The following is a 25972-nucleotide window of genomic DNA, read 5'->3' as shown; positions in this document are numbered from 1 at the left end:
AAACCAAATTCGTCTTCCTACACTAAATAATGAAGTAAAAGCTAGCTCAGAAAGAAGCTACTCAAACAGACACGTCCTCCAATCCTAATCAAAATTACAGCATCTGCACTCCCCCACCCCACCCCCGCGAGCGCGCCAGTTTGAAGCAGCAGCTGCTAGTTTGCAGGGCTTAAATTTTGTCCGGGATGAGATGAAAAGAATCATACTCGTCAGCAACATACTTTTGCCTTTCTGGTAGACTTGATTTCAAATGTAGTCGCACATCCTAAGTCCTTTTTTTTTTTTTTTTTTTTTTTTTTTTTTTTTTTTTTTTTTCCCGGAGCCGCTCAGATGCTCCTTTTTTCTCGTAATGAGACAACTTTTCGCACAAGGAGCGCGAGCCGCTAGACAAGTCCGCTCCCGGGGCGGCCAGCGCGCGCTTGCCTGCGTTTCTACACTCTTTGGAGAGATGCGCGATTCCAGAGAACGGCTAAACCATTCCAGCACCGCCGCCGCCGGAGACCTCCAGCTCGCTCTCGGCTCTCCGCGGAAAGAGCTGTAACTGTAACCTGAATCTTTGTTTAGGTTTTGGTTGGGGAGCGAGAATTTAAAAGCCAAGGCAAATGCAGAGAGCAGTTTTTTTTTTTTTTTTAAATCAAATTAACAGGCCATCCCAAGATTGTTTTTTTTTTTTTTTCTTCCTTTTTCTCCCCTTTAATACCGAAGCTGGAGTAAGCTGGCTTGCCCTGATAAAGATCTGAACATGTAGAGAAGGCGGGTTTTCTTTAAGGAGGTGAGGCGATTCTTGCAAGGAAACTTTTCCCACACACCCCTCCCTCTGTGGAAGGTTCCACCCTCTGGAAAACAAAACTTTTTTTTTTTTTTTCCCCTTTTCCTGGAGGGACAGATCTCAGTGAAGTTGGGAAAGGAGTTTTAAGAACAGACGGTCAGAGGGTGGTGACGGCTGCTGTGGCCTCTCCGGACCCAGACCTGCTTGTGCTTCTCCTGTCTTTCGCCTTAGCTTTTATTAGCGCTTTGGGGCGGGGAGGGGTCGATCCGCAACGCACGGCAGCCTGCGCCCCGCCGGAGCTGGAATGTGACAAGCAGCTCCAGCAGTGCCATGTATTGGAAGAGCGACCCGATGTTTGTGTGTAAACTAGAAGCAAAGGACGTGCCGGGGCTGGCCGTTCCTCCCGAGAAGGTGAGCGAGCCGACGCCTGGCCAGATCAGTTGAATCGCAAGTTTTCCTTGAATCGCGAGTTCTTTGGGTTCCTAAACGAGGTTCACAAACTACCTGTAACGGCCTCGTCCTCAGACCCGGCAATTTTTTTTTTTTTATTACGTAGTAGCGTTAGTCAGTAATCACTGCTCCCCCTCCCCACAAGCTCACTTAACCTGAGGCATGGAGACTGTAATTTGGGAGAAGAAGCCTCGAGCCTAAGGCGCTCTCAGGTCCATGTGAGTCTTGCTTTTGTTCTATTTGCCGCGGTGGTGGTGGCGGTGCCGATCGCGGCGGCGATCCTGGGAATCCGGGGACAGCTGGTGCGGGACTGGGCGGCTGGCAGGGGGACTCCGCAGGTCGCGGGCTCCTGCGCGCGCGGAGACGCAAGGACTTCGGATGCGGGCGACCGGTGCACCGCAGACCCAAGGCGGATCTGAGGGTGGGGGGGATGCCCGGCGGGCCCGGAGAACCATTTTATTTAAAATAACAAAAGCAAACCCAGGGCGCAAAAGGAGTCCAAAGGTGGGTCTGAGTCGCTTGGGGGACCTGGACGGTTCTCACCTCTGGAGGCGACACCCGTAGGTGTAGCGCTAAATTTGGAAGTGGACTGCAGCCTGTTTGAGGCTCCGCCGGATGCGTACCGGCGCCGCAGGCTTCTCCTGGCCTGGCCAGGCTTTTCCGCCTGGACTGTGCGCGCGTGAGCGCAGTGCGCTGGGTCCCTCGTGGGGAGCGGACCCCGATAGGGTCCGGGGACGCCCTGGTTTCCGAGCCATCTCACCCGGCACCTCCAGGACGAGGAGAAGGCGGAGCTGAGGAGTCAGCAATACAGAGGTGCGGCCTCTACAGTTCGTTGACCCAGCAGCCCCCAAGCTGGAGTTTTCCTAAACTAAGATAGTGAAAGCCCGGGAGCCCGGGGAGGCTGCGTTTTCTTTTAGGAACAAAACTCCAGCAAAAGCTAGAAAACACTTGAGCAACGCGCGTTGTTGCTTTAAAACATTATGACCAAGGTTGGGTCAGGGTGGTTTTTTTTTTTTCTAATGGCATAAATTAAATTCAGCTGGATATTTTCCACCATTATTCGACCTGCTTTTTGCATTGGTTAAAATAATCCTTTAGAAGCTCAAATGCTGACTTACTGAGCAATAAGTGGCAATTTACACCTTCAAGAAAAAACGAGTGTAAATCACTCAGGGCTCTAATTGCCGTAAGTTTACGAAAGAGCGGCTGGCTGGGTTTAATCTGAAGCATTTTCATTCAAATGGTCCTACGAACAAACACCAGGCTCCTTAAATCCCGCTGTAATTAGCTTTCAAGTATCCTATTAAACCTCTTCACCTTTCGGGTTATCCTATTCAAAAAGCCCCCCTTTTAAAAATATATGTGTGTCTTGCTCTTTTAATTGACGTTATGAAAGAAATCGCGTTTCTCCCCCACCCCCTCCGCAGCCGGCTTTTCTTTCTCCCACTCCACGCCCCCCGCCCCGCACCCCCATCAGCCGGTGTTCCCCGCTCCGCCGTGATTGACGTCTGGCGAGCGCACGCTTTGTGCCGGGACGATTGTTATTAAGCGGTCACCCCCGCGGGGGGCCGTCGCCGCGCCCCGCGAGCCCGAGCGGCCGGATGGCCGGGAGGCTGCGCCCCGCGCCCAGCGCCCCACGCCCGGCGCTTCATTAGCGCGGCCCGCGGCTCGGCCCGGCCTCGTGCGCCCGGCCGGCGCGCGCGCGCTCGCAACTTCTCAGCGGCTGCGCCCGGCTTCTCCGCCCCGCAGTGCCCGAGGCTGATGTCGGAGGAGTGCGGGCGGCCTGCAGCCCTGGCGGCCGGGAGGACTCGCAAAGGCGCCGGGGAGGAAGCACTGGTGAGTGGGGAGGCGGCGGGGACCCCGGCCCGGCTGGTCCTCCGGGAGCTGCGGGGGCAGGGTGGGAAGCCGCGCTGGCTCCCGAGGTCCTGGGGGTCGGGGGTCGGGTCGGCGCGCGTCGGTGGCGGGAGCTTAGACTTGGGGCGGGGGGGGGCGGGGAGGAGGGAGGGTAAGCAGGGGGCGTCGGGGCACCCGGGCGGGAGCGGCGTGCAGGGGGAGGAGGGGTCTAGCACCGCCTGCGCTCGGTCGCTTCCCGCAGGTGAGCCCCGAGGGAGCGGGAGACGAGGACTCGAGCTCCTCCTCGGCCCCGCTGTCCCCGTCGTCCTCGCCGCAGTCCATGGCCTCGGGCTCCGGCTGTCCGCCTGGCAAGTGTGTATGCAGCAGCTGCGGCCTGGAGATCGTGGACAAATACCTGCTCAAGGTAGGGCGGGCAGGGTCGATGGGGCAGCTGGGGGAGAGAGACGAGTTCTTCCTTCGTCCACCCAGCTGGTCCTTGGTGGCTGTACACTTTCTGGGCAGATCAGCCCTGTCTAGGGCAACTCACGCGGTGGGGTTATCATTGCAAAAACGCTATGAGTGACACAACCTGGTGTAGAAATGTGTATCCGGGTGTATGCGCTGGAATCGCCCCTGAAGGTGGAATGGAAGTGAGGAAGCCCATTTTTAAAAATCTTTTCCCGGACTAACTGGTTCGCCCCTTACTCTTACAAGATATCTGTAGTGAAAGTCTCACTAAAGTGTCTTCAAAGGTCTTTGCTGAGACTACTTTAAAAATAAGTTTTATTTTTAAAATCCCACGAAGTGTTCCAAAGTAAAAGGAAAAGTTCACAGAAATATTTACATATTCAGTGCCTCAAATCCACCCAATTTTCAGCGCTTAGGAAAAAAGTGGAAATTGATGTAAAGCTAAACACAGGCACACAAGAGCCTTAGATGAAGTGTTTCAAGTGGTGGTTGGAGAGTTGACTGTCTGTATTAATTTATTTTATTTTCCTCTTAAAATAGTGTGGGGGAATTGTGGAGTAGAGATTCTGGCAGGCCACAGTTAGCCAAGTCGTAGCAAGCAGGATCATAGTCCCTGGTGTCTTAATCCTAATACACTGGCTTTTCAACTTCAATAGTTTTTAAAAACCACTGTGTAAAATAATGACTTCTTCTGTACCAAAGTAGTTGCAAACTAGTTCACTTTCTCTTCCCACCCACCACGCTGAAGTTTTCAAAAGGATTAATTATGGAGGGTATAAGTTCAAAAAGTGATTTAGTGGGTTTAAATTTCTACATCAGCATACAAATTGCTTTGTCTAAAAATACGAATTACTCAGATACAGCAACAAGAGGAGTTTGGTGAGAACTTTTAAAAATGACTGAATCATCTTTGGTGGTTGGTTTTTAAAGTTGGTAATTAACATGGGGTTTTTCTTTAATGAAATATGCATTCTTAAAATTCCATTTTCGTTGTAGCTAAACCTGACACGTTTTGGAATTTTAAAATTATCTTTTGGCTTAAAACTAGCTCCTTATTTTCAATGAGACTTTTCAGTTATTAGCAAAATCTTTAAGAGTGTTTCTGAAATGGAGCTATGAAGCTGTTTAACACTTCATAGTAGAGAGGACCTAGCCAAAAAGCTTAAAGTAGCAAGACAACCTCAAAAATAGAGAATACTTACTAGTGTTCATTTTGCCTGTTTAAATATTGCCTATCTCTGGTAATATATAAAATATCTGTTATCTAAGACAGTAGTCTGCCCAGTGAATTATTCTCCATGCAATCTATTCTGCTTTTTGTTTGTATGAGCATATTCGCTCTAACTGTACTCTGAGAATATAGGATTGTTTTAAAAATCTGAGTGCTTAACATTTCTCCCCCAACCCCCACCACCCCACTTTTAAGTACTTTTCCAGGTAAGTTCGAATTCAGACTTGTCACTGGTAAAAACAGAACCTAGCATAGATAGAGGTGTAACCAACAAACCAAGAAGTGAGGCAAAAACCAAAGTGTTATATTGGAGAATCGCAAGTGTATCTCTTGGCTCATTCCCTACTTCAGTGGCCTGACCTATGAGTAGTTTCTCTATCCTGGTCCTAGTTGTATGTTTCTGATTGGATTAGTACTAGCCAGCAGGGAAGGTTTATGGCTTCTAGAGTCTTCTACCTTCACCTTACTTTACTCCCTAAAAAAGAAATGGAAGATTTAGGAGTATTTTTGTGTTGCTATTGTTGTTTGTTTTTGTTTTTTGAAAGTACTCTTTGAGGAAAGGTGGTAGACCAGGCTTTTAGTTTGGTTTTTGTGGAGAGAGGCCCTGGTTCTTCCCTGAAGCCTTCCTTTACAAAACAAAAAGTTGGATACCATTGAAATGTAGATGGCCCTAAGCCAGGGAATATTAACAAAGCCTGTACTTTTAAACTTTATCCTAATTGAGCACATTTTAGAAAAAAAGACTGTATATTTGTAGGGCAGTATTCACCATTGTTAATATTTTTTATTCCAGCTTTCTTGGATTTTTATTATTTCTCTGTTATTTGCAGTAGGTTTTTTTAAATAGCAAGTAGAAAGACCAAAACTTAAAAATTTCGTCAAAAAAGAGAGTTGAAAACCAAAAAAAATTAAAAGAAATTGCTTTGGAAATTGAGCATTAACTGTAATTAGGAGCCAGTAAAACTTCTGTCTTTCAGCCCCAAAGTTTTTGTGTGTAATTCATATCACAGGTAAACATATTGAACAGTAGTTATAATCTGACAGAGTGCCCGGTGGAAAGTTCTTTTATTATTAAATAATGTTAGGAAAGCCAAATCTCACAGTAGTTTGCTTTCCTGGTTTTGTCATCGGAGCCATTGGGTAGCTGGTGATTTCGCAGATTGCTGTACTTTTACATGGCATTTAATGAAGCATAAACCTGGTTCTTACGTCTGTTTAACAAGAGCTTTGGGAGTCTGTATTGCAGGCCAGTTCAACCCAGTACACACCCTCATGCTTGAAAGCCTGAATTGTGATGCTTATAGCAGGATGGCAACATTTGAAGTGGGAGTAATTGTGGGTTGTTTCCCCAGTTGATATTTCTTGTGCCTTTAGAAAGTATAAATTGTTTTTCCCCTCCTAACATGGCCTTCCATCTTTCTATTCGAAGAATAAATGCAAAATATGCTTGGTGCCTACCTACTACCACTTATAATTGTACTAAAATTGGTAGAGTTACCAGTACCTTCCTCCACGGCGACTTTGTCTCTGTGGAACTGGATAATGTTAGCACAGAGGCACAGCCACTGTCACAGCAGCACTTAGCTCTGCTGGAGCTATTCCTGGTTTCAGGAAGGAGACTGCCCAGCCTCTTTACCAGGGCAACTGTCTTTCCAAACCATTTTACACTTTCTTTGGTGCTCTTTTAAACAAATGTATAGTTTGCAATTATTTAGCCAAACAAGTAAGTTGAGAAGGTGGGAAGAATTTGGAGGAAAAAAGAAAGAAACAAAACATCTGTATGTAGGACTTTCAAGGGACCAGAACTTTTCCTGTGTTCACAGAGGTTTGATTTAAGAAAGTAGCAACACAATTTGTTCAAGGGCTACCCCCCCCCCCACACACACACATAATGTGTGCGTGATTTTTTTTTTCCTGGCTGGAGTGTAAGAGTGAATGGTGAATGTGTTCAGATGGAGCTTCATAGAAATGACACTGTTTGGATGGAAACAATCAGAGCATGTGTCAGAATCTCACAGGGCCAGCGCTGCAGTTGGCTGAGCTGCCCTTCCAGTGGGGTGGGAGTGGCTTCTCACGCTGCCCTCTTCCCTTTGCAGGTGAATGACCTGTGCTGGCATGTCCGTTGCCTCTCCTGCAGTGTCTGCAGAACCTCGCTAGGAAGGCACACCAGCTGTTACATTAAAGACAAAGACATTTTCTGCAAACTCGATTATTTCAGGTATACTGTGAAGCTTGTTCTTAGTAAAGTAAGACCTTCCAGAAATTATTCAGCAAACAAGAATTTTGCAATAACACTTTTGTCCAGTTTCATTTGCCGTAAGCCCTGTTTTTTCCTATATGATGGATTGCAAAATCTATTTGGAGATCTATTTTATATTAAAATAAATGTGTTTTCCTCCTTTAGGGAACTTGGTATCCAAAATTTAATAGTAAATAATGTTTCCACTGTAAAGGATGAAAATTTTAAGCACTAAAAAGCAGGGAAACTTTTTGCAATGCATGAAGTATAAAACACATGATGACTTGTGACAGAGTTCCTTGTAGAGGGGAAGAGAGAAGACAGAAAGAAACTGCTTACAGTGGAGAAAGGATTTTGTTAAATTTTTACCAACTTATCATAGAATGATTCCTACTTACACACTCATGAGATGCCAGGAGTTTGGAAACTGTGATGAATTGCATTATTAAGAAGGATTGATCATTTTTTCCGTATCATAAATACACCAAATCAAATTAGTCTGCCTAAAAATCCTGTTTCTTTTGTCTCCTCTTTGATATTTAGTATGTAAGATAATAATTAAACAAAAAATTTTCTTTTTGTGATCTCTTTATAATTGCTTAAGTATAATTTCTTCTAGGGTCATTCTTTATGGATAATTGTCTAAAAGTTGAAATTGTTCCTAAAAATTACCCTGTCTAGGGTAATTACTTGGATTTTCAAATGAAGAAAAAAATGTTCATTAGGAAATTGTGGTGTGGTGTTAATTCTACATAGTTAAGTTTGTATTACTAATTCTGTTGTGTTTACTCCATTTCAAAACATGATTTTAGAGAGTTTAGTGGTTAATTTGAATAAAATCACTAGATAATTAAAGTCACCTCATAAGAGTCCTTTATTTTATAAAATCATAGAGCTTTGTAACTATCTCAAATACGTATTTCTCATTAGGTTTACTCTGTTTCTTCAACCACAGTTAATAGTTTGCTGCTTTTTTGACATCAGACATGGTAATATTAATTTTTTATGATAAATTAAAACTTTTTAAACGATTCAAGCTTGAAAATCTAGTTCTTTAGGATTTTTAATACTTCGTATTTTATTCTGAAATTTATTTTTAGCATTCAGTGTTTTGGTATAATTAAAAATAAATTGGCAACACCTCCAAAGGTTATATGCATGGGTAGGCGGAGGCACTTTGCTAATCTGGTGCAAGCTCATTCTGTTGGCCCGTGCCTGTGACAGGAGACTAACAAAGTCTCTGGCCACTCAGACCAGGAGGAAAAAGGAGTATTCCCATCTGACCTGGCATTTTGTTAGGCTTAACCTATGTTTCACATGTAAATATATCTCTGAAAAGTTTAGATGATATTCTTCTCCTGTGGCTACCAGTGTGTTAATTTCCCATGAAAGGAAACATTTCCTTTGTTGCCTACTGGTTGAAGAATTTGAGTTCTCTGCATTCTTCGATAATGTCTATTTTTAAATGTTTTGAATATTAATTCATAGCATTTTATGATCAAAACTTGATTTTTTGTTTGTTTTTGGTGCTGGGGATCGAACCAAGGGCCTTGTGAATGCTGTACCACTGAGCTGCACTTTCCAATCTCTACTCGGTTTTAAAAAGTCTTTGCTCATATCAAATTGGCATACTTTTGCATTTTTAGGTTTTCCATCTGAAGTATGTGGGTGCACATGGGCATGCTTTATCTGAAGCCCCCAGATACATTTATAAATGCCCTGATATTTGACAATAAGAAGGATGTTGATACTTATGTTTTATTTATTTATAAAGTTTTATTTTTAAAAATAGATTTGAATTGTGATTATCGTAAATCTTAATTGCTTGGCATGTTGACTTTCAGGAAAGTAATTCCTGTTTCTTTTTCAAGACACTGAAACACTTCCATTACTCCAGTGGAGTGATGTTGTGTGTCAGCTTGATAGTAGACTGATCAGTAGCTTCCCAAGCATTAAAATCTTCCACTCCTGCCTTTCTGTGTACCGTAGAAGGTATGGAACTCGCTGCTCTCGATGCGGCAGGCACATCCACTCTACTGACTGGGTCCGGAGGGCTAAAGGAAACGTCTATCACTTGGCGTGTTTCGCCTGCTTTTCTTGCAAAAGGCAGCTTTCCACAGGAGAGGAGTTTGCGTTGGTGGAAGAGAAAGTCCTCTGCAGAGTGCATTATGACTGCATGCTTGATAATTTAAAAAGAGAAGTGGAAAATGGTAAATATGTACTTAAAATACTTTTGAGTCTTTGGGGACAGTGACTAGAGAGATAAAAATGATTTTTCCTAAGGTTGTCTGAATGCATTATTTTAGGCCAAAATATAATTGTGGTAAAATTCATCAAGCCCTCTACAGCTAGTGATGAGCACTGTTTTATTCGCTGGGAAAACCAGGGTGTGTGTATTAGCCGTGTTCTCAGGCAGCAGCCTCGGGTTAGGCTGCAGCTTCTCTGTTCTGTAAACAATTGTTTCTCTGTGTTTGCCTTCCCAAAGGTGGGTCCTCGCCCGCCACTTTGCGTTTTTGACCGAGAGCTCAAGCCTGTGCATCAAATACTATTTCTGCAGTGTGTTGATGATGTGTTTAATTAAAACTTAGTAGGTTCCAGTTTGGATGTGGTGATGCATACCTGTAATCTCAGCACTCTGGAAAGCTGAAGCAGGAAGATTATAAATTCACAAATTCAGGCCCAGCCTGGGCAGTGTAGTGACTTGTAGTGAGACTCTGTCTCAAAATAATAGAAATTTTAAAAGGATGGACTATAGCTCAGTGCTTAGATCTTGGGTTCAATACTCAGTACTGTGGGAGGAAAAAATGTAAGAAATAAAGTTTTCCCATCTAGAAGGTAGATAATGGTTTTACAAGTCTGGAAGTGCAAGCAAAGTATTGCTGTGCAAGTGGCGGACCCATTTGAGTCACCAGTGTGTATGATGTGTTTCTTAAATGCAGGTAATGGGATTAGTGTGGAAGGCGCCCTCCTCACAGAGCAAGATGTTAATCATCCAAAACCAGCAAAAAGAGCTCGGACCAGCTTTACAGCAGATCAGCTCCAGGTAGACCTGCAATGAATGTATGATTTTTGAAGCCCCTCTCCTGGAAAAATCCAAACAAAAAAATAATTTCAGTGCTGCCTAAAGGCAGTTGTTTCCTAAAAAGTTAACCTATCTTTTTTTTTTTTTTTTTTTTTTTTTTTTTTTTTGTCTTTTTCCTTTTTATCGGTACCCGGGATCGAACTCACGACTGCCTGCTTTACAAGGCAGGCGCTTATGCTGCTGAGCTAAATCCCCAGCCCCAACCTATCTTTTCTTGAAATCAACCTGATAAATACATGAAAATACACTGACTGCCCCCTTATGCTTCTCAGTATTTCCAAGCACCATGATAGGAAGGGTCCAGCCATCTAGCTTTATGTCCTTGGACCCTTTTGGTGTCAGCATCAAAGTAGAAGCCAACTGTGGACCTGTTCTGGCTTCCTGAGACCATCAGTTCAATCCAGACACTTCTATTAGTGTGTGTTTAATTGCAATAGAAGACAATTTGAACCTTGCAACAGAAAGAGCACGTGAATTTGTGAAACTCCGATTTGTTGGTGGTATTAACCAACTCCAGTGAAATAATGGACGAGATTGTCTGTTTTTTGAGTAGAAAAGAACTGAATATGCCTGCCTTAATTAATAGCCAAATAGTTCCTTTCTGGTTTTTAAAAAGGGTAGAGGGGATAACTCTGTAATTTGATGTTAAAGGTTGGTTATGCCCCATGGCAGGGGAAGAATTATTTACAACTTAGTTTTCTTAAACATCATCTTCGTAAGTTTGATTTGTACACATTGTCAAGAAAATAAGTAACGGCTCCTCACTTTACATTTAGGTCTTCATATATGATTCTTTTCGGCATTTTTTAAATTACAAAATCACATTTTCTGAAAGATTAATGTAGATGAGGTATTTGTTTTAGGTTAAAGTAACATTGAGCACCTGCTGTGTATCTCAGGGTACTTTACTGTCAGTATACTCAGACTTTAGGAGATATTTATGCAATGTTAGCAAATGCATGAGGCTAATGTTCTGGAAATCACCTGTAGCATCCTAAGACCTGCCAGCTTTTAAGATGGTTAATACAATTTAAAGTGTTTCAAGAGAGAATTCTATCTCAAGAATGATTTAGGAAAGAAACCTGAATATGATGCAAACATTTTAAGGACACTTGCCAATGGAAAGTATTCTACCATTAAAATCTAGACCCATTCAGGGAGAAAAAAATCCAAATAGATAATTATTATGTATTGCTTAGACATAAAAGTACATGGTTAGTAAGTAATACATGAAAACTAAGACAATCGAGAGAATCATCTCCATAGGAACTGTGCTCCTCTGTAAAGTTAGGTATGAGCACTTCTGACAGCTCTGGGAAAACACTCAGTGGTTCAAAGGTATCTGGGTTAAAACAGACCCTCTACTGTGTGTGTATGTTTTTTAAAATGGACCGTTCTCACGAAGGACTGGCTCTAATCTTAAGGGCTGTAATATTGATAACTTTAATTTGATTTAAAATTTGTTATTCCAGTTGTCACTGAAAATTTGAGACCAGGATGTATGCAATCACCTATGGCAAGAAAATTGCAGATGCTAATGAAATAAAAAGAATATTCGTGGAGGTCTGTTCGTGCGAAGTCCAATGCCGGGCTCATCAGCACTATCTCCTTTGAGTCTCCCAACAGTTCGTTTGGTGTAATAGCCTCTCACAGAGGTCCAGGAATTTCCTGTCAAGGCAGAGCTCTGAGGGGATGGCAGGGAAGAGCTCTGCTCTTTCTGTAGGCTTGGCCTACCAGGAGACTATGAGTGCAAATGAGCCTTAACAAAACTTGTAGCTAGGCTTGCAGTTTTAAATTGCAGATGTGCATAAAATATTTAAGCCATGCGTCATTGTCCAAATGCGATCTGAATCATGCTTTTAAAAATGTTTGTCAGAGTCATAGGTTTTTTAAAAATGAAAGCACTAAGTGATACAGTTTTAAAGCATGTTTTCATTTATTCAGGATTAGCACTGATACCAGGGAGAGCGGAAACAAACGAAATACAATCCTCAAGTAATTTTTTGAAATTTAGGAATTTTTGAGAGCTGCAGATTTAAAAAAACAAGCAAACTTGAATCATTTACTTTTGCCGATATATAAAGCAGGGATCATCCCTTCACTGTCAAATTGTTCTGCCTTTCAGAAAGCTGAGTATATTCCAGTTCTGTTGAGACTGTAGTGTGGTACCTGCTTTAAGCAGATGCAAAAATGGGATGAGTAAAGGGCTAGAGATGTAGCTCACTGGTAGAAGGTAGAATGCTGGGCCAGCCTGAGGCCCTGGCTTCCATCCCCAGTATTGAAAATAAATACAAAATCCATTCATCCTGTAATTCTTCTTTAAAATTAATAGGAAGAAAAATAATTTAACTCAAAGGATGTGCCCACAAACATACAAGAAATATTGTCTCATTTATGAGAATGATACTAAGAAGTTTCTGCTTCTGTTATGGTCTGCTTATTGTTGCAAGCACCTGGCCAGCGATGGTTAGTATTTTTTTTTTTTTTTTTTTTTTTGGTCTTTTTCGTTTTTACCGGTACCGGGGATCGAACTCACGACTGCCTGCTTGCAAGGCAGGTGCTTTTGCCGCTGAGCTAAATCCCCAGCCCCCGATGGTTAGTATTAGTATGCAGTCCACATGTAGCTTCTGCTTTAATCTATTTCAGATCAGATTGGTCAGACTCCTAACATTTCTCGTAGACCTCCTGGCCCTACAATGTTCAGTTCCATGGGGGAGCAGGGGGAACCATCAGGTATTCCCTCTCTCAAGGAGCACATTTGCTTCCATGGAGAGTAGACTGGTATTACAAACTCATTCTCCAACTATGTTAAAAACAGCAGTAGTGTTTGGACAACAGTAAAAACTAAGAAGAGTTTAAAAGCATCTTTTTTCCATACCATTAAAAAGAATTAATGAGTACTACTTTTTCAAAAGAATATCCCAATTTAAATAATCCATGCTGATCTAAAATTCATTCCTTGATGGAGAAATTCCTTTATTAAATGTAACTCGGTTCCATTATTAAACTTGTCAATCTGAAACTCATTTGTGAAAAGCATGCTGGGTTTTTTCTTTAACAGATTTTTTTTAACAGATTGTTGGTAATGATCTTACAAGCAAATCTTCAAGTATCCATACAGACTTTTTGAAAAACTAAAATACAAAAACATAATTATATTTCTCATTCCTTTTTCTCTTGGGGATATTATATGCTCAATTACATATAAACAACACTATTTTCATAGGAGACATTAATGTAACACATTTACAGTAGAAAAGGAAATAGGAAGATTATAGGTGTTCAGGCAATTTTTTTTTTTCATTTTTTAAACCAAAAGTCTATTTTCGTTATGAATGTATACACATAGCAGACTGGAAGTCAGGATTATGTAATTGTGGAAGAGTCACTTATCAGCGAGATCTTACTGAAAATGTAATTTGTCAGTCTCATAAAGCTTCCTGGAACAATCCTTAACTTTCTCTCCACACTCAGATTTTCCTCACATTGTCAGGTTTCACTGTGTTACAAACTCCAAACTGCGGGGCGGGAAGGGTTTGATTCCCGGGAGGTAAAGAATGGGCATTCCCTGTGTCAAGGAACAGCACACCCATTGCCATGGAGAGTACACTTGCCAGCGCACTCTGTAGCTCCCTGTGACAATTACAGTGGCAGAAGATAGTGCCATATAAAGAGCAGAGCAGAGAAGGAAGGTAGTTTTTTTCTGATGGGAAGGGTAGAGAAGCCAGCCCTGCTTAAGGTCTTTAAATAGGTTGGATACTCAATCCATTCATGTGGCCAAGTGCAATTGTATGGGACACCAGGCTTCACTCTCATTCTGTAAAGTACATCAGTTTCTTTTTTTCTTTTCTTTTTTTTTTTTTTTTTAGCCAGATGTGGTATTGCACACCTGTAATTTGAATATTTGGGAGGTTGAGGCAGGAGGATCGTTGCGAGTCTGAGACCAGCCTGTGCTACAAAATGAGTTCAAGGCCAACCTGAATTGCACAGGAGACCCTGTCTCAAAAAAACCAAAAAAAAGTACAGCATTTCTGTTTTCTAATACTCCCCACAGTTGGTTGACTTTCAGTGATAAAATTGAAGTATCTCACTTATTGCCATAGTGGTTCCCTCTTCTGAGGGGTGCCGAGCCGTTGGCATGTGATTTACTCGGGTGCTTCTCCCTACCTTTTTTTGTGCTCCTCCCTTTCTCTTTTATGATAGGTAATTATTAGCATGTCCGAATCTTTCTTCCAGGGAAGTAAGAACAGGCACAGTTATTTTGGCATCACCATCTCAGCCTTTGGCATGGTGGTTACAGGCTGCAGGCTGACATCCAAGTCGCCTGTGAGCTTGTTTAGTCCCCAGTGAATTCTCAGGGGATTGACAGAGCCCCCTTTTAAGATCTCAGATATTCATTCACAGAATCATCAAAATGAAATGAGGGAGTCATCACCATTAGGTGAAATCCCTGTCCTCTTTGCAGATCAGTAGTAATTATTTTGCAGGCATTCAACCTAGTAGGTAAGCCTAGTAAAGGTTGGAGATAAGTATTATACAGTTTTCATATCTTATTAAGTTTTTTAAAGCTGAGAAGTTTGACAAAATGGGAAAAATTATAAATGGGATTCATATTACACATTTCATTTGTGAGTTCTAAGAATGGGAGAAAGAAAAGGGGAGCTTATTTCTAACAGCATAGTTGAGAGTTGAATTTATATTGAAGTGGATTATTTTTCAAAGATCTCAACCAAACAGCCTGTCTATAAATACACAAAATTTGCCTACTTTTTCACTTATATATACTTCTCAATGATGGTTTTCAAATAATAATATGCAAGTGTAGTAGTACCTCGGTTCATTAATTTAATTCATTCCACAATTCTACCAAAGATGGCCACGGTTGTGTTCCTCTCTTGAGGCAGAGTTTACAAATGGAAGCTAAATTTTGCCAAATGCTTCTGTTTGTGAACCGAATTATTCACAAACAGAAGTGATCGTGAATCGAGACATTATTGTGTCACATTCACTTATATGTGTCTTTTGTTTCTTCCACATCAAAATGCAGAAGATTGAGCTGTGTCTTTTTAATGATTTACAGCCCACATTTTTTTTTTAAACAAATCACAGGTTATGCAAGCACAATTTGCTCAGGACAACAACCCAGATGCACAGACGCTCCAGAAACTGGCAGAAAGGACAGGCTTGAGCAGACGTGTGATACAGGTAATTATTTTCTAGGTCCATCCTGAAACACAGAAAGTTCTAACTCTGCATCTTTATGAGTGTGCAGTGTTCTTTTGTTAGCAAAAAAAAAAAAAATCTCAAAAATATTCGCTTCCTATTATAGATCACTTGAGAGTTTAATCAGTGCATTAAACTAATGATTTACCTGACTGGGTTAGGCTGTTGTTTGTCAAATGACCTTTTGAATCTCTTCACTCAGTGCTCACAGCAACCCTAACGTCCTCAGACTAAGATAACTGTGGTTATAAGTTTTAATCAGATTCTGTCTTCTTTTCTGCTACTTCTGTGTGGAGTCAGGAGAGGGTATTGATGGCCTTTGCTAAGTTCTGGGGAAAGGAAGTGGCATAAACAAGGCCAGCGAGGGGTGAGTTAGGGCAAACTTACTGGAACACAGAGTTTATATTTGGAATTCATGGAAAAAGAAGTTGTAGGGCTCTGTGAGTTTTCTCTCAAACAGAAGCCATGACGTGTGATTTTGGAAGAAAGAGGAAATGGTACTGAATGGGTAGAATTAAAGTTGAGAGAAGGCCAAAGAGAGGTAGGTAGCTTCGCTGGGGACTCAGAGTAGTGACTTTCTGAAGAGACTTATTGAAGCAGTAAGACTACAATTCATTCAAGTCGTAGCTCATCAAATGTACCCTGGTAGCTAAGGGTGAATGGAAGAGAGAAAAATGATTCAGACTGAAGTGGAAAAGCAGAGACAAGTCAAAGTGGCCTCAAGTACATTCAAGTCAAAAATCCTTTGTGGAGGCGATGAAGTCTCTTAGTTGTGCTAATCACGCAGCCATGGTTGAGGTTGTACATATAAAAATTGGAGGGCAGGACAGGCCCCAAGTAAAGGGACACTGTGAATAAGACCTTCAAGAAAGAGATCATGGCACTTAAGAAGAGCAGTGGCCGTTAGAGAGAGGGCAGAGTGAAAAGTGCACTTTGACTGGATTGGGGCAACCCCAGCATCAAGGAGGGGGCTGCTAGAGAAGCAGTGGAGATCCCGAAAGAGCTGGGTGGCTTCTAAGAAGAAAACCATCCCTGGCAAGCTGCTACAGAGAGACGAGGGATACGTGGAGTCATTTTAATTATTCAAGGTTTAGATATGCTTAAGGAATAACCAGTCATATAAAATGAAGTTTGTTTAGGGAGTGGGTGGATAAATTCCTTCATTATTCACCTGTCTTGCTTTTTTTGTTAAAGTTGGGTAATTGATACACTTTTGGAGGTCAGAGTGTCATAAGATTAAAAAGAATAATGCACAGGAGCAGATAAGAAAGATTGAGAGTCCTGCAGCCTCTCTGTTGACTGTGGTTCACAATGGCTTGGTTGGCTGCAGCCCAGAAGGCTGGGAGTGAGGTCCCATGGTCTCTGCCCTTCTCAGACACTCTGGATATTGTGTTTATTTTATAGTACTAACATTTAGACTAACAAGAAACTAGTCTAAAAAGAATGCTTCCATTGAGAAAAGGCAACCAAGGCATTCAAAGATCTAGAAATTGTGTTCTAATGTTAGAGACAACAGGGGTATTTATCTGGAGATAAAGTCGGGAAATGACAAGGGAAGGACAGGTTGTACCAGAGTGGGTGTCCTGACACATGCGGGAAAAGCTGCCCTGTGGAGAATGTACAGAGCTCTGGTTTTTACTGACGGGGAAATGTGAAAGATTGCAAATGTGGCCTGACCCCCAAGAAAGGTAGTGCATTTGTTATGCCTGGAAGTGAAGTCTCCCTATGGATAGTTCAGACCCTGGTCTGAAGGTTCCTGCCAACTTAAGACTTTGTTTATCCATGGCAAGGATGTCTTTGAGAAAGATAGATTCATAACTGTTATGTTTCAGACTATTTCACTTGGAAACGAAGACTGGAAGGGTCTTAGAACAGCACTTCTCAGTATTTGAAGGAGTAGGGAATACTGACAGACATTTCAGGTCATGTCCAAATATCTAGATCACCGGCACCTGCAATGCTGCTGCAAGGTAGAGTGATCTCAAGTGCTAAAACTTGAAGAATATATTTTTGGATTTTGTCTTTTTCATATACGTGAAGGTTGCATGGCAGATATTTTGATAAGTTGGCAAAGAAGGTGTATTAGCACACAAATGTGTGTACTACTTGTGTGGGTGTGTAATTTAAATATATAGTTCTTCACAATATTTTTAGAGAATTAAATTTCTGTGACCTCGAAATGTAAATCATAATCTCTTTCCCCACAAACCCCTTTCTGATGTCGGGCACAACACTTTAGAAAGGTTATAGAAGAGTTTTGCTTGCTAGGTCTCTATTGTAATATGCAAATGAGGCTGCCCAAGGGACAGGTAGAAATAGTGGGCTGACTCCTATAGAGGCTCAGCTTCCCTGACTGCCAGTCTTCTGTGTGAGACATTTGTAACAGCAGATTGTTGCTCAAGCCAAGAATAAAGATGGGTTATTTTCCTTTTGACATTCTCAACCAGATCCGGTTGTTATTCATCCACCCTTTCAGATAAGTGGATTCTGAGTTGCAGATCTCAAGGAAACAGAATCCAACTGTCTCTTTCCATCAGTGCCCTGCAAATACCTTTCCATATGTGTACATTATTTTTACTGCTGAATGTGCTGAGCATAGCATGATTTATTTTGTTTCCAGATTTGCACCATTAAAGAATGCTGCCATGAGCAGCATTGTGTATCTTTTATGCTTGGTCAGTAGTCTCCTTATTATAAATTTCTGATGTAAGAATTATATCAAAAGGTAGACTGTTTAGGGCCTGTATGCAAAAATTCTCTTTCAAAAATTTATACCAATTTATCCTGAATCTGCCAGGAGCTGATATCCTTTCCTTAACTCCTGAGAATACTGACTGTGAGCCATTCTTTATGGGCTTGCCAAGTTGGTAGTCAGAAAAGGAAATCTCATTGTCCCTACCTATTTTATTATCAATGAACTTGAACTTGTTTGCTTATTTTGTAACTTTAAATTCCACTTTTCTGGTGAGTTATTTTCTTTTCATCTTATTGAGTTTTATTAATTCTGTCACATAGCACTGTCATGGTTCATCAGGTTCCTTTTCATTTATTTTTCCATATAGAACTTTTATATTGTATGTATTCCAACCTCTTTATCTTTTGATAGTTTTGGTTTTTGCTATGTTTTTCTGTCTAAAAAGTGTATCAGTATTGGCTTTGGTTTCCTTAAACATTTATGGTTTCGATTATTTACACCTAAACTTTAATGTATTTGGATTGTTTCATTTGAGGTAGAGGTTTATCTGTGTTTTCTCTGAAATGCTTACCTAGTTTTCCCTAAATCAGTGAGGCATGCTTTCCTAATGTAAAATTTCTGGTTTTTTTTTTTTTTTCCACACACTAAATTCTCCTATTTGGGTTTTTGCCTGGACTTCCTAAAGGATTCATTTTATGCACTAGAGGTGTGTGTGTGCTTGCATGGATATATGCATGGGTGTTAATGGTGCACAAGCCCAGAGAACACTGTGCTATATCTCCAGCCCTTTTTGAGGCAAGGTCTCTGTAAGTTGCCACTGCAGTCCTTCTGACTCAGCCTCCTAAGTAGCTGGTGTGTCCCTCCATGCCCATATAGTTTTTTCTTTTTAATTTTGCAGTGTATTTTCAGGGTCTGCTTTCAGTTTATGGAGTTTATGATTTAGAGTTTAAAATTTTAAAATGAAAAATTTTAAATGTGTTTCTCAGAGAAAGCTTTAACTCATGGTAGAGATTTTCCAAGCAGAAGGAAAAAACCTGTAAGGTGACTCTTCTGTGAATTCTGAGAGACTGGCTTTCTTCAAGTTGCTTCTGATGTCTGGAATCCTTAGCTGTACTTTGCTCTTCTAGTTATGTGACCCTGTATGTTTCCAAACCTCTCTCTACCAGATCACCTGTTGATAATCTTTCCTAGAAGGTGTTTGAATTGAAGGTATTAGGGTGGTTATTCTGTTATTTATGTTACACAGCATTTGTTTTCTTTTTTTTTTTTTTTTTTGGTCTTTTTCCTTTTTATCGGTACCGGGAATCGAACTCACGACCACCTGCTTGCAAGGCAGGTGCTTATGCCACTGAGCTAAATCCCCAGCCCCCAGCATTTGTTTTCAAAGTCTGAGATTTTGTTTCAATGAAATGGTAATAATTAGACTTTTTGTTGTGTGTTTTTACAAATGAGTAGATTCCATCCCACGGTGTATGATTGACCACAGACAAAGATATTTTGAAGGAACTCTGGATCACCATAGCAAACGCAGCTTAGCCTCTGAGTAGTCCACTGGGATGTGTGGCTCCCAGGAAAGCGGGTGGTGGTTCTGGCCCCTCACCAGCTAGGGAATGTCTGAGGATGGCTTCCCAGCAGGGGAGCCTGTGACAGCAATGGCACCTATGATTACAGAGCCAGTGGATGGACTGGAGGCTTCGTCTCTGCCCTGGAATCTCAGAATCTCACATTCCAAGGATGAGGAGGGAGCCTATGGCTTCTCACTCTTTTTCTTTGATGTGTGCCTACATCTTATTCTGGAAGCATTCCTCAGAGCTGCCCTTTCCACCATCTGCCTGGGGCTGCCTGAGCCATTCAATAGTGACTTTTAGTTCTTGAGTTTTGATTCCTTCAGTTCACACCCTGCCGGCCCTCTATTTTTGACTACCTGTGTCAAGGTGTGTGCTTTAAATCAGGCCAACTTTTTGTTATAAATTCTTGAAGATTCTTTCTGTTTTGCACTCGCTGGCCCTAATTTTCTAGTGCCATTGAATTCCTGCTCTGAATAACAATGATGGCCCTGGCCTTCTCCTGTGATCCTAGAAAGTTTCTAATTCCCTTAAAGTTTTTTTTTTTTTTTTTTTTTTTTTTTACCCCTTCTCTTATCTTTCTTCTCATGATACAATTGCTTGGACTGATGGCAGGTAAGTGACCTCGAGTTTTAATCAAGTAACACAATGTGGTGAAGTTTGTCCCCTGGCATAGAAGTTAAACACAGGGGACGCTTGGGCAGTCCAGCCCCATGTACCCTGAGTTGGGTGCAAAACTCGTTGGTCCTGAACTCCTGTCATTTCTGCAAGAGAGTGGACATTGGGGTGGTCAATGGGGGTCTTTCACCACTTGGATGTGTTTGTATTTGATTTTACTTAAATGGTACTAGTTTTTCTTATTATAGCTCTTGACATTGGCATGCTTCTTAGGGAATGGTCTGTGTATTTACTAAAAGAGACTGAACGCAGCAGGTTAAGATGTGAATGGAATGACTGAATCAAGAGGCTTGTAGAAAGCTGCATGTTCCCAGTAGGGATTTTAATCATTTGAACAAGCATTTGAAATAAGTTCAGCAGGGTCTAAGAATATATTCAGGTGAGTGTGTGTGTGTTTAAAGTCCTGATTAAAAAGCTTTTTTTCTGCTTTCTTTTTTTTCCCCCTGAAACCAGTAGTAAAACCAAGGGTCCTTATCTGGAATCCTTGAGCTCCTGCCTCCCCTCTCTCCTCCCTCCTCCCTCTTCCCTCCTCCCTCCTCCCTCCTCTCCACCTCCTCCACCCCCTCCCAGTCTCCTCCCCTTCTCCCCTCTTTTTCCTCCTCCAGGATTCTTCTCTGCTCTGCTCCTGCACTCTTTTCGTCCTCTTCTACCACCACCTTCTCCACCTCATCTCTGCCTCCTCCTGCTTCCTCATCCTCTTCTTCATGTCCTTCCTCTTCCTCCTCTGCTTCCTCTTCCATGTGCACTCCCTGGCCACCACTAGTTTAATATGAGTCACCTTTTAAGTAAGTTACCAGAGAGCTATTGTCTCTGAAGTGAAAGCATGACTCTGGGCCAAACCATTCCTCTCCTGTCTCCCGAACTTCTAGAAAAGTTTATTCTGTGCTCCAGGGGTAGGAGCGCTGGAAGCTGTGTTCTTTACCACTCAGCTGAGTGGGTGACGCCCTCCTGGGCTGATGAGTGGCTGAGACACCTTGCTGTTTTCCCCTACAGGTGTGGTTTCAGAACTGTAGAGCCCGCCACAAGAAGCACGTCAGTCCCAATCACTCGTCCTCTGCCCCGGTCACAGCAGTCCCACCCTCCAGGCTGTCTCCACCCATGCTGGAAGAGATGGCCTACTCTGCCTACGTGCCCCAGGACGGGATGCTGACCGCACTGCATAGTTACATGGATGGTAGGTATCCCGACATATAAGCAGGACTCCGCACTCAGTAACGGGCAACTTGTAACAGGAGCCCATTGGTGGGATTGACATATTACCTCATTAGTAGCTGAAGAACCTTGTAGACTATACACACCTGTAAGAAATGACAAACACCTCCTTCTCCATGTCATTTCATTTTAAGGGGCAAGTTTACCACCCACTTTGCAGCTCAAATACAAATATTGATAATGAGCACTCTACTGTTTGACTTCCAAGAAAACATTTTTTCTCACCTGATAAGTATTTAAATAATTTACTTTCCTGTGGTCAGAGGAAGTATTCACACACAGATCTTTAGATTGAGCCTTACTACATTTTGTTACAGACATTTATTGAAGCAGATGGTACACACAGGAAAGGACCCATATGACTTACACAGCTTGATGAGTTAATACAGTGAACATATTCTTATAAATCCAGCCCAGGTGGTGTAGGATCTGATTAGCGCCCAGAAGCCTCTTTCGTGTCTCCTGCCAATCCTTCTTTTTCTTGCAAAGTAATGTAGTCCTCATTTCCAAAACCTTGCCTTAGTTTTACCTTTTTTTTTTTTTTTGAGCTTTATATAAATCAAGCCGCACAGAATGTATTCATGTGTCTTCTCCAATTACTTTGTTTGTGAAAGCCATTGGCATTGTTGCAAGAGTCGGTGATTTATCTTACCCTTGTGTAGGTTCCACTGTGGGAATCTTACCACAGTTTATCCATTTGTGAGCGGTAGACATGTGCGTCTCTCCCAGTTTGGGGATTTATGAGCACGCTGCTGCAGATTTTACTGCGGAACCTGCCTTTAGGTCCACATTAGTTCATGCTTCTGTTGGATAGGGATCTGAGAGTGGACATTGGTAGAGTCTGGACTGCACACATGCTCAGCTTCAGCAAGTTCCACCGGAAGTTTTCTGCAGTTGTGAAACCAGCTGGCCCTTTGAGCAGTAGCACACGGTGGTTCAAGGTGCTCTAACTCTTGGCCTGGTTATCACTTTGTGTTCTTTAAATACCTAATTTTAAACGATCCAATAATGCTGTAGAGCTGTTTCATTAAATTACTTTTCCCTCATGACTGATGAGATGCTGCTTTTTCCCCTCCTTGGATATTTGTATGTCTTCCCATATGTGTCTCTTGGGTTTTCTTTTTAAAAAAATTGATTTCATGATGTAATCTGCGTAGAAAGCTTTTTGATAATTGTGTGTTGAATATAATGATATTTTCAATGGCCTGCTTTTTTTCGGCTATAGAATGCTTTGTTAGTGAATATGCCTAATTTTAAGATAGCTTATTTCCTCAGGTTTTTTTCTTTCATGGACAGTGTTTTATTGGTGACCTCTTTAAGAAATTGTTCCCTCTCAAAGACAATGAAGCTATTCTTCCTGTCCTAGCTTGTTAGAAACTTTGCTTTACTTTTGACATTGAGCTTTATAGTCCATCTAAAAATAAATTTAAGTGTAATGTGAGATAGGAAATAAAGCTTTTTTTGTAAAAAACAAAAATGCAGATTTCCTGACTCTTCTCTAGAGCCACATTTGTCATAAATCAAGTGTCCATAAATTTTACATGTCCACTGTATTTGGTTTTATTGGTCTATTTATCTTTGTACTAATATCTATCCGTGTTATACCAAGGCTATAGTTCTTTCTTTCTTTTTTCTTTTTTTTTTTTTTTTATCGGTACCGGGGAAGGCTATAGTTCTTGATGTCAAGTAGTGTAAGTGTTTCTGTTTTGTTGTCATTCATATTTGTGTAGCCTGTTCTTGGCTCTATTTTCATAAAAATGTTAATCAGCTCATTTTCCATACCAAAAAGGGAAAATAAAATTTTGATGAAATAATTCTTCTATCTTAGAACTTTAATCTCTATTTATTTGCTTTTTAAAGTAATTTTGTATTTCAGAATTTTTAAATGATCTTACACATTTTCTGATGTGTATTTCTGAGTATTTCTTTGATGGGTTGTAGGTGATACTTGAATATATAAAGCCAGGTTGGCAGTTGTTTTCTTTTAGCACTTTGAAGGTATGTTACCTTGCTTTCTGACTTGCCTTGGTCCTCTTGTTTCACGTATCAATAGCTAATTCATCTGGCATCACTTTTTGTTGAAATAAACTGTGTTTTGTTCCTTTTGAAAGTAAATATATTTTTATATTCCTTCAGCTTATTTCCAAAATTTCATTATTATGTTCCTGGGAATACTTCTGGGATATATACTTTGATACCTTTCATTGTAAGAAGTTCTTAACTTTTTTCTCTTTAAAAACCCTATGAAAGAATTTCATAGTTTTCAACATTTTGACCTTATGTGCTTTAGATATTTTCTTTCATTCTAACTCAGCGCATTAATCGGCCCATTTCTAATAATGTATACAACACATCCAGTGATGTCTTAGTATGTTATGTTTTTTAGTTTGAGAATTTCCATTTCTGTGTTAGTCTCTACATTGTCACTTTATTCCTTAAATCATGATATTAATTACACTAAAATCCATGTCCAATAACTCTAATACCTGGATCTCCTCTGAGTCTTCTCTGTTGCTTTATTCTTCCCTTTTTTCAGACAGGTCATGTCTTGTTTGCCTTGTTCTTTTTTAATTGCGTTTCTGATGCTAGGTATGAAAAACTAAAAATAATCTCAGTCATCTTCCATCCAAAGGGATCGTGTGCTTTCACTGCAGACACACACAGGTGGGGAGGGGCTGGTCCATGTCTGTGTCACTAGTCCTCAGATGGGATCAACCAGAAAACCTTGGTTTCGTTTTTGTTTTCAAGACGGCTTTGCTCCTTTTGGGTGCTTTCATCTTTTGTCCTTACCCCCTAGTCAATGTCTAACTTCTGAATGCTCTGCTGAATTTCTCAGCCCGTTAAATGTTCTTTAGATTTTCAAATTCTCACTGTCCCTGTAGGAGAAGAGTAGTTTTTTTTCCCTCCTCTCAGCAACTTGATTTCACAATCTTTCTCTACTTATGTATTTTTTAGATGCCTTCCAACAGATTTTTAAAAATGTCATCCAACTTTTCTAATTGCTTTCAGAGGGAGGGAGGTTTGGCGCAGCACAGCTGACCTCGGAACTTCATTTTAAGTTTTGGTTAAATAAAAACATTTTATATCCTTGTTGCCATTTACTTACACTAGTGTCATAATTGTGCATGTTCACGTGAAAGAGTAGTGCTCCCTGAGTGAAACATGTTTTGGTGTATGTTTCAGGAGGAGACAGTTAAGCATTAATAAGGGGACCCTGAGGTCATTCTTTTCAGACACCTGCGTGTGAAAACTAGCGGCATCTTTACAGACTAAGCTTATGTTTTCCTAGCTGTAGGGTAAAGTGCCCGAGAATGGGGTATGGGTGAAGTACATTACAGTGGCAAAAGCTTGTGACCCCAGAAAAGATTTGGGGGGTCAAATCATTCCTAGATTCTTGTTTACTACTCTACCCATGATGCTGGGTGAGTGGGTGCACCTTGCTGAGAAGGTGGACCATGGGTAGCTTGCAACCCTCAGCTGGAATGAGTGATGAACACACACTGCTTTGAATTATGTTTTTAAATTATGTTTTATTCACCTTCAAAACTGATCCACAAATTTCTTTCTATTTTGTAGCTCATTCACCAACAACTCTTGGACTCCAGCCCTTGTTACCCCATTCAATGACACAACTGCCAATAAGTCATACCTAATTCCTTCTTTCAGGGATAGAAATGATTAAGCTTCTAGACTTGTCATTTATTATGTATAAAATACCATTGAAAAGATAGTAATGTTAATTTTTTTATTTAACACCCAAAGCATTTCCAGCATCACTTTGCTGCCCAGGTATGTATCTATAGTTGGCCTGCAAGACACTTTTATTGATTCTTCCCTTTTTTTTTTTTTTTTTTTTGGTAAAACTTATGTTTACAAGAAGAAAACAAATCAAAACATTTTTTTTTTTTGTATTGTCTGGAAATAGTTCACTCTAGTGTATATCTGTTAATTTATTTGTCATCAAAAGAGCACTTTGCCTAAAAGAAAGGACTGACAAGTGTGCAAAATGTTTACAATCTTTTGTGAAATTGTAGTTTATCATTAGTTTGTATCTGTAAGTTATTGTTATAAATATTACATGTATTTTTTGTTATATGCAACTTTATACTTTGAAGCTTGTATCTGTGAATTTACAACTGAAATTTATTTTGCAATGTTTTCTGAATGAACTGAATAAAGCTTTTGTTGTAGCATGCCATGCAAACACATTGTCGTGTTTGTGGTTGATGAATTACAGCTGTAAATAACACTATCGTTTAACAAGCCCACCATTCTAAGTTTATTAAACATTTTCCATTCTTGTGAAACTTTCAAATAGTTTGTCCTTTTTGTGTGTTTGCAGCAGTCAATTGCCTTTAATCTCTTTCAAATCTGACCGCTCTTAAAAAAAAAGTTACTTTATTTTGAGCTTTATTGTAAATAGGTTCTAATAGGAAACTTATTTGTAGATGATTGGACATGCTCAACAAAAGAACACATGAAAACTTCTAATTCAGGTAATCTCTTTTAAACTAGCTAATAAAATAA

General features: G+C 40.9%; 1 protein-coding gene across 2 annotated transcripts; it reads left to right on the top strand.

The window, feature by feature from the left end:
• The first annotated feature begins 330 nt into the window (after positions 1 to 330).
• Lhx8 (LIM homeobox 8) lies at positions 331 to 25752 on the top strand. Of its 2 annotated transcripts, XM_063258212.1 has the most exons (10): positions 331 to 1180; positions 1365 to 1437; positions 2969 to 3055; positions 3315 to 3476; positions 6848 to 6969; positions 8980 to 9200; positions 9930 to 10033; positions 15182 to 15277; positions 21227 to 21407; positions 25022 to 25752. In XM_063258212.1, the coding sequence occupies exons 3-10, from the start codon at positions 2981 to 2983 to the stop codon at positions 25096 to 25098; spliced, it is 1038 nt and encodes a 345-aa protein (XP_063114282.1). In that variant the 5' UTR covers positions 331 to 1180; positions 1365 to 1437; positions 2969 to 2980; the 3' UTR covers positions 25099 to 25752. The 2 variants fall into 2 exon arrangements, with proteins under 2 accessions (XP_063114282.1, XP_063114276.1); XM_063258206.1 differs by lacking the exon at positions 1365 to 1437.
• Positions 25753 to 25972: the final 220 nt, after the last annotated feature.

Source organism: Cavia porcellus, unplaced genomic scaffold (assembly GCF_034190915.1).
Source record: "Cavia porcellus strain 051 isolate PalLab524CR breed Dunkin Hartley unplaced genomic scaffold, mCavPor4.1 scaffold_1, whole genome shotgun sequence".
In the NCBI taxonomy this organism is placed as follows: Eukaryota; Metazoa; Chordata; class Mammalia; order Rodentia; family Caviidae; genus Cavia; species Cavia porcellus.
Note: the sequence above shows the minus strand (reverse complement) of the source record. Positions and strands in the feature narration are given on the sequence as shown.